The sequence below is a fragment of the Mustela erminea genome, chromosome 18, assembly GCF_009829155.1.
Source record: "Mustela erminea isolate mMusErm1 chromosome 18, mMusErm1.Pri, whole genome shotgun sequence".
Taxonomy (NCBI): domain Eukaryota; kingdom Metazoa; phylum Chordata; class Mammalia; order Carnivora; family Mustelidae; genus Mustela; species Mustela erminea.
Window position 1 is genome coordinate 11,574,355 of NC_045631.1, and position 8,903 is coordinate 11,583,257.

Here is an 8,903-nt window from a genome sequence, read left to right on the forward strand (position 1 = left end):
GATGTTGGCTGATTCATGAATCATTTGATAAAACCAATTAGATCTCTAGAACTGACTTATTTCAATATTTGTTGCTTAGCAGTCTTGACATTTCTGGTTAATTCTGAATATTTGAAGAAAATTCTGCCATCTTCTGTGTTTTCCCATTTGAGATGGACTCAGTCTATTTATATTTTTATTAAGAGAATAAGAAGATTCAAAGATGGTTTTCAGAAATATAAGGCTCTTGCTTTCTTCTCTCATTTGGTTCCAGGAAATTTGAAATCTAAAACATCTTTGAATAGGAGATCTCAAATAATTATTTTCTGGAGTCTCTGTCATTTTAATAATACATGTGAAAAAACCTGCCCTGTAACTTTTAATTAATTTTTCATGAAAAGAAGCTACAAATAAAAGTTTCAAAGATATCTTTTAATTTTTTTAATATTTTATTTGACAGAGATCACAAGTAAGCAGAGAGGCAGGCTGAGAGAGAGGAGGAAGCAGGCTCCCTGCAGAGCAGAGAGCCCACTATGGGGCTTGATCCCAGGACTCTGGGATCATGACCCAAGCTGAAGGCAGAGGCTTATAACCCACTGAGCCAACCAGGTGCACTTTTAAATTTTTTTTTTTAATCTTCTAAATTTTTAAGAATTTTTAAGTTGGTAAGTTCTATGAGATAAGATTTTGGTATATAATACTATACAACTTTTCTGGTCTTTTTTTCCAACAAAATATTCACTTTGTTGAAAGAACTCATAGTTTTTTTCTTAGTTCAGTTGTTAAATTTTCAAAACAACATATATAATTAAAAATGGATGTTCTTGGACTAAAGTATCTGGATAGTTAAGACAATATTTAAATTAATATTGCCTGCATATCCCTGTGTTTTAAATATCACTGATAACCAAATGAGATTATATTTACGTTTACAATATGTTATAAGCATGCTACAAAAAGAAAGTTATTGAAAACTTAGAAAAATTCATCAAGTTTATTCATTGATCTAGGTTTTTTTTTTTAATTCTTTAGGTTATTCCTTTGCTTTCTATCTCTCTGAAATAGAAATATAACAGAACTATTTGTTCTGTGTCTCCATTTCAGGCACAAAACCTCTGTAATTTCCAATGAGGATAGCAATAAAGGTTTCTTTTGTTATGTTAATGAGGTGGCTTTTGGCTCTCACCTAGGAACTGGGGCTGGTTGGCAGTGGGGTCAACTTGTGATTAGAGGCATGGACCCTTGAGCCCACCAGCCAGACCTCTGGGGAGAGAAGACAACTGGACATGAAGATCAATGGCCAATAGTCAATAATGTAATCAATCATGCCTATGAAATGAAACCTTCATAAAACAACATTTCTCATAACATCATGTTTTTGTAAACCAGGCTTTGATTTTAGACTTTCTCTTTTTAGCCAAACTAGCAAAAAGGGTAAGGTTTTTGTTTTGGTTTTGGACATTCTCATATTTGGAATCATAAGGTTTCTGTGCCCAACTCCACCACGGGTGTGGGAGGGGGTGTTCCACTCACCAACAATTCTCTGACACCAGCTAAGTGTGCATGTAACTCCAATCTGACACTATCTGTGTGGACATAGATACCTGGAGAGAGCAGGGGCTCAGTCCCACAAAACTGTCCCCCTGCCACACACATATTTCACACTTCAGACAAGAGTCACAAATCCGGGTTGTCATCTGTGCCTCCGACTGAACTATTCTAGGAATTACAGCCATTACTGTTACGGCTACCACTGTGGGATTGGCCTTGCATCAGACCGTACAAACCACACAATTTGTGCAAAAATGACATGAGAATGCTAGCAAGGCTTGGAATCAACAAACAGTCCTAGATCAAAGATTTCATGAAAGAGTCTCTGATTTAGAAGAAGCCATAATATATATAGGAGAGAAGATCTTCTAAATATAAGGGTTCACTTTCTGTGTGATTAGAATGTTTCTTCCTTCTGTGTTACTCCTACACCTATAATGAATAAGAAATACCGTGGAACAAGATTTCACCATGTTACTAGTCATTATGGCGGTAATTTAACTGTGGATATTAAAGAGCTTCAAGATTCTATTCAGGGCATTCCTTGCTATCCTTACAATCAGTTCAAGAGTGAGTTTCGCACAAATAATGTGCGAAATGATTCTGTCTGATGTAAACCCTTTGCTTGGATCAAAACACTGGTGCCGGCATTATAGGTGGAATGATGACACTTTTTATTGCTATAATCATATTACGCTTAGTCCTCAGATGCTCACGGAAATCTTTCTGATGACTAATGGTTCAAGAACTTGAAAAACGGATTTTGCTGCTTCTGCATTAAGAAAAAGGGGGAAATGAAACAATCCCTCAGAATGATAGGCTGCTTAAAATATCACTAATGAGAAATTGTACTGGTCACGCAAACATGCTTGACGATGACCTTGAGAAAACCTGTACTACCAGCAGGCCTCCGGTGGAGAGGAGGATACACGTCCTTGAAGCCCAGCAGCTCAGGGTGGAACATCCCCTGTTTCCCTTTTCCATTGTCTCCCCTGCCTCATGAAAGCCTGCTGTTAGAATAATCCCTTTATGTGCCCCTGCTCAACCAAAAATTCCATGCTGCTGGGCCAGGCCAGCCTACTCTGTTTACCTACAAGACTATGGTCGATGTAGGCCTCCCATTCCTTCTGGTTGACCTACAAGACCCATGACTAATGTATAACCTCCTCCTTTGTTGGTTGTGATCTTGTATCTAATAAATATGGGACTGAGGAGTTCTTGGGGGCGACAGTCCTTTCAGCGTGGTCCCTGCTCCCTCCCTCTCCCTGGTGACTTGTTTGTTCCTCATTCTTCTCCCCAGTGCCATCAGGAAGGGGCCCCCAAATGCCTGGCAGAGGGAAGAGATGCACGGAGGGAGGCCTGGTGCTTGTGTGAAGTGGGATGTCACTCAGCGCTCAGGGAGCTGTCACACCCTCAAGGCAAAGCCGTCCTCCTGTGCCCTGAGCCACAAACTTTGATGCCAGACCCATACTCTAGGCCAGGAGTGTCTTTACATTGTTCTAGGGCTGTGAAGCAAGAAGATTCCATGGGGTCCCCAGTGGGAGAGGAGCAGCGCTTCCAATAGGCAAGGGTGAGTCTCCCCACTTTGCCCTCCCCAGGCCAGTGTTCTCCGAGGCCCATCCCCAAAACAGAAAACCCACTCTTCAAGGGTCCGTCCTTCTTGCCCTACCCGCTCTGCTGGGCCACGGGAACCTGGAAACGATGGCGTCAGGCTTCCCATGCCAGCACCCATTCGGCTCCCAACTTTTGCCCACTTGACCCACAGAAGAGACTCAGGAGAGCTATGCAGAGAAACTAGAACAGGCTTTAATTAATAAAATGAACACTACCTAAAGGTTCTGCGAAGAACATGGGGTGAGGGGAGGGGAAACCTGTGGGCAGCGGCAGAAGTCCCAGGAGCTGTGGGACTGGAGGCCAAAGGGACACGGATCTCCATGTACTGTCCCAAGGCCCATGGCTGCTGGGATCACAGACGAGGCCTCAAGCCCCCACCTTCCTTCAAACTGGTGGGTCAGGGATTGGGAAGTTTCCCAACATTGGGTGGCAGGCTGGGAGCCCAGTTTTGCTCCAGGACTGGGCTTGATTTGTGTCTCCCATTCCACACTAGTCTTGCACCGGTGTCAACGGGAAGGAAGTGCAACACCAGCTACTTCTCCAGGAAGGTATTGGCTCAGCAGAGCCTCTGCCTCTTGGGCCCCAAGGAAGTGGGCTGTGATGTGGAGGAAAATGGCTTATTGCACGGTGCCGATCTTTTGCGTCCTCTCCGGTGCTGGGCAGGGGATGAGGGGTTCTTGGTGGCAAGGCTGCTCTGGGCCTTGCTGACCAGGGAGGTGGGGCCACTAGGAGGAAAGGTCAGGACGCCCCTGCAGGTGGCCTTGCTGGAAGTGCTGCAGCCATCTGATCTGGAGCTCTTCTTGGTCTTCTTGGTCAGGTGCCTGGGGATGTGACTGAAGCTAGGGGCACTCGGGGCTCCCGACATAGGCTGGTTCGTCGTGCCGGCTCCAGCAGTCCCCGACAGGGTGTTCTGGCGTGGACGGCCCCCTGTGTTGGGGCCCAGGCTTGCCCTGGAGCCCTGTGGGCCGCTTGGGGCCCTGCTCGTTCCTGCTGCAATGCTCAGAGCCCCAAAACTGGAGCACAGATCTGCAACATCTTCTCCTCTCCCCAAACCTGGAGGTGCTGCGGAAAGCCCCATGCTGATGGGGGCCAGCATTGTGTTGCCAGCTTGGGGGCCGGGCTGCTGGCTGTTGGGCCCAGCATGGGACACAGCACCCGGCACCTGGGGGACAGCTGCCAATCCAGGGGCAGCGGCAATGGGCTGTGATGTGGCGGAAGATGGCTTGTTACACGGTGCAGCTCTTTTGCACTTAATCAAGTGCTGGGCAGGGGATGAGGGGTTCTTGGTGGCAAGGCTGCTCTGGGCCTTGCTGACCAGGGAGGTGGGGCCACTAGGAGGAGAGGCCAGGATGCTCCCGTCCCTGCAGGCGGCCTTGCTGGAAGTGCTGCAGCCATCTGATCTGGAGCTCTTCTTGGTCTTCTTGGTCAGGTGCCTGGGGATGTGACTGAAGCTAGGGGCACTCGGGGCTCCGGACACAGGCTGGTTTGTTGTGCTGGCTCCAGCGGTTCCCGACAGGGTGCTCTGGCGTGGGCGGCCCCCTGTGTTGGGGCCCAGGCTTGCCCTGGAGCCCTGTGGGCCTCTTGGGGCCCTGCTCGTTCCTGCTGTGATGTTGAGAGCCCCAAAGCTGGAGCACAGATCTGCATCATCTCCTCTCCCCAAACCTGGGGGTGCTGTGGAAAGCCCCATGCTGATGCGGGCCGGCATTGTGCTGCCTCCTGGGGGGTGGGGCTGCTGGCTAATGGTCCCAGCATGGGACATGGCACCGGGCAGCTGGGTGACAGCTGTCAAGCCAGGGGCAGCGGCTGCGCCAGGGGCAAGTACAGCAAGAGAGGTAGCCGAACCTGGCTGGGCACTGGCACGGGTGCCCCGGGAGGCAGATGCAGGTAAGGGAACCGCATAACCTGCCTGGGTGTCACTACCCAAGGACAGCTGGACTACTGCTGTACTCAGGGACTGGAGAGGGTTTGGAGCCTGAGCTGCCGGCTGTCCATGCGGGGGAGAGCTGTGAAAGGGGCTGGCTCCGGGCCACTGCCCACCAACAGCCCCGAATGGGGCCTGGCCAGTAGATCCCGGGTTGCCACTCCTCCCAGGCAGCGCAGGCAGCCCTGTGGGGACTGTGACTGAGGCCTTGTTGTCCCTGGACTGCATTGAGAGGGCCTGGGTAGATGCAAAGTTGCTCTCACTGCAGCCAGGGTGAGACCCCAAGAGGAGAGGCTGGGAAGAACGGGAGCAGTCCACAAAGGTGACATGGGAGTCAGAGGCTGGCAGGGGAGCAGCCACTGCACTAGGCAGGGCCAAGGCACTGGATGGGCAAGTTGGGCCACAGCTGCAGGTGGCCTCTGTGTCCCCTCGAAGAGCATCTTGGATGCGCTGGAGAGCAGCTGTCTTTTCCCGATCCAGGTCCTCAGCAGTCACTCGAAACCCCAGCTCAGGGGGTGACGGCAGCCTCAGAGGCTCCCCTCGCCTGTGTGGCAGCAGTGGAAACTTGCGTTTTCGGGGCCTGGAACAGTCAGCTGGGGATGAGCAGTTCCTCTGCGCTGCCTTCTGCCTGGTGGTGTTATCGGCATCCTTTTCCAGCTGGTGGTTCTTCTGGCAAAGTGCAGGCACTCTGGCAGGACACAAAGGGCTCTCTTGGCTGACTTTTTTGGGGGACCTCGGGGGCCGCGGGGCCGGACTTGTGGCCAGACCCCTCCTCCTCTGCACCGGGTAGCAGCCCCTGGTGGAACTGTAAGAACTGGTAATGGCATTTCGAGTGGGGCAGGAGCTCCTATGGGAGCTGGGGGACTTCTTATTGTATGGGTCTTTTGAGCTCTTTTTCCTGGGGACGGCTCTCAGCAGAGGCCCAGGCCTGGGCACAAAGGAAGAGAGCCCTCCATGGACCCCCAGGGGCCTAAATGCCCCCTGTGGGGCCCCAGCACCTTTAGGGTCTTTTCTGTGAGTCTCTATCTGGGCCCTCCCTTTGCCGCTCTCTCTGGGGTCTCTGCACATCCTCTCCCCTCTGGAGACTTCGTGGACATTCCTGGGTGCTGAGGGCCACAGCCCGGTGACGACCTGCTTCTGCAGCACACAGTGGGTGACCGTGTCCACGATGGACTCGCAGCGGTGGCGGCAGGACACCTGCGATCCAGCAGCCGATAGCATCACCTTCAGCCGGCAGCCCCACCTGCAGGAGGAGGTGAGGAGCCCCAGAAGAAAGCGCGGGGTCGCCAGGATCATGGAGTACCTTCTCCAAGCTGCTAGGACTGAGTGCGGTTGCCAGCTTGCGGGGTACTTGGAGGACCGCCTGTGAGTGGACCCCGGGGCATGGACCGCTGGGCGAGCCCTGGGCGCCAAGAGTTGTCTGCGGCCACAGGGAGCCCGGTGGGGGCGGACGAGCCCTCCTGGCAGGTGCGGATCCCGCAGAGCCCGGGGCTGGGGGGAGGGGCATGGCCTGTTCAAGGAGGTGCCCATACAGCAGTCTGGTAAGCTCAGATGCTGGGGATAGCGAACTAGGCTCGCAGCGCTCTCCTTCAGCTGCCAAGTCGTGGCCGAAGGCCTAGAGCACAATGTGGGGCCTGTTGCCAGGACACAGCTTTGGAACCTGGAACCTGAGGAGTGAGCGCGCGTGCAGGAACCCCTGTGCACGTGCACAGCTTCTGTTGGGTCGCCACCCAGTGCAAGAATCAGGCCTGCAGAGGCGCCGTGGAGGGGTCGACCCCCTCGTTCCCAGCCCTCGGGATGGCAACAGATCTCTTGGGCTTGAAGGCTGAACTGAGGAAGGGGAATGGGGGTGCAGTGGGTGCCAGCCATCTCCCCTGGCTGGGCCCCAAGCATTAAGGGACAAGAGCTGGTCCCATAGTCGCGCCCCTGCGGACCCGTCAGCCGGGCATGGCAGGGCTGCACACATCCTCTCTTCCCTCGGCAAGTGCCCCCATTGCCTCCTCCTCTGGGTGTCAGGCCCTTTGTTTCTGGGTGACATCTTGGACGGTGGGCTCACATGCTATGCAACGCTGGCCTCTAGGAGACACTCTGAAGACCTTTAGGGGAAACCATTTTGATTAATCCAGCAACAGGGGGAAGGTCCAAGTGGGCATTCCATCTTGCCTTTTGTCCACCATTCTTGTTCCAGTGCCCTTGGCCTGCCCTTGCCATGCTCTTCGTGTACACTTGGCACACCCACTTCTGGGGTTACATCTACAGCTGAGTCTCTCTGTTCTCCCTGAAGATGCCACAGACTGGATTCCATTCACAGAACTTTCTTTACTTTCTGACAGCACCCGGTGTGGAGTCTCCTTGGATAGTCCCCACAAGCACCCACTGAAACCCAAAGGGCAACTGTTTCTGGTAATACCCTCTCACAGAGACCCCAGTGGTCCCCTGGCATGTGTGGGTCCACACAGCAATGGGTGATAAGCCCCCCGGTCGGCTACAGCTGCGATCCTGGTGCTCTCTGGGCTTTTCTCTCTCGCTGCTGCTGCCACTCAGAACTGAATTCTCACCACTGACTGCGGCAACTGCCGTGCCAAGTTCTTCATGTCTGTTCATCCCTATCCAGTCCTCAGAGGCACTTTAAGAAGGAGAGAGACTTTTCTTCCCTGTTCCGTAGTTGGGGACGCTGAGACACGCAGATGATTCACCGCCTGTCGCAGGTCACTCAGCTGGTAGGCTGATGCCACCCTGAGTCCATGCTGAGAGCTGGGTCCTAGAGGTTTGCAGGCCTGGCTAGAACTCAGGCCCTGACTGTCCCTCATCCGTATAGGTTTTAGAACTTGCTGGAGAAGGGTGGGAAGGGGTGAAGGTGCTGAGCAGTCCCCACACTGGGACTGGGGCCTGAGCGGGGCCCGTTCCCTGTACCCTGGCCCTGACCCCGACAGCTACATTTGCAGTGTGGCCCATAGGCGGGGTGTACCCCTGTCCCTCACAGGGCCCCCTTTTGCCACTCTTCCAGGAAGTACGGCTTGGGCTTTAATGGTGCTGGCCTGAGCATGCAAGAAAGGTGGCCTGGGGCTGAGAGATGATGCTGACTGCTGTGGACACAGTGGCAGGTAGTTGGGAAAGATGGGGCAGCAAGCAGACAGAGAAGCAGAGAAGGGACAGCACTGCAGAAGGAGGTGGGAGGGGAGAGGAACAGAGGGGACTGACAACACACACATACACACACACACGCATGCACGCACACGCACACACAGAGACACAGGGCAGATAGGAAAGAGGGGAGGAGCAGCGACCCAGGGATACAGTGAGGCCATCTAGATCCTGCCCTTCCTCCTGGCTGCACGTCAGGTCCCCAGTGGGCAGGTCACCCCCACTGTGTCCTAGTCAGTCTCTTCCTCATCTGCATAGCAGTTTGGTGGGACCTTGTACCTGCTTGCACGAGTGGGTGGCATCTACCGTTCCCTGTGTCCAGGGCTGGCCTAGTACCAGGGCTTTCATCTGCTCATGGCCCAACCCACACCAGGGGCACACAGAGAAAGTTCAAGCAATGACACTTCCTGAGGCCACAGACATGCTGCTGGGGACTCAGGAGGCTGAAAACTTGGCCTGGGAAGAGAATTTCTTTCCCTGGTGTTTTGCTGCTGAAAACGATTCCCCCCAGGCCAGGAGCCAGCTGTGTTCTTGGATAGTCTGTGGCCATGGAGTAGCAGGACAACCCCCCACCCCATATGGAAGCCTGGGAGGTGGGTTTCTGAAATCCTGAACTGTAATCCCATCGGTAATAGTCCAACAGTTTGCTTTGACCAAAGATCCTCTGTATTTGAACATGCTTTCCAATTGTTCA

At 53.1% G+C, this 8,903-nt stretch overlaps 1 protein-coding gene across 1 annotated transcript; it reads right to left on the bottom strand.

Annotated features, from left to right (window-relative positions):
* Positions 1 to 3,700: 3,700 nt before the first annotated feature.
* On the bottom strand, positions 3,701 to 6,934 carry LOC116577949 (putative POM121-like protein 1-like). Its single transcript, XM_032321740.1, has one exon. The coding sequence runs from the start codon at positions 6,932 to 6,934 to the stop codon at positions 3,701 to 3,703; it is 3,234 nt and encodes a 1,077-aa protein (XP_032177631.1).
* Between the last annotated feature and the right edge of the window lie 1,969 nt (positions 6,935 to 8,903).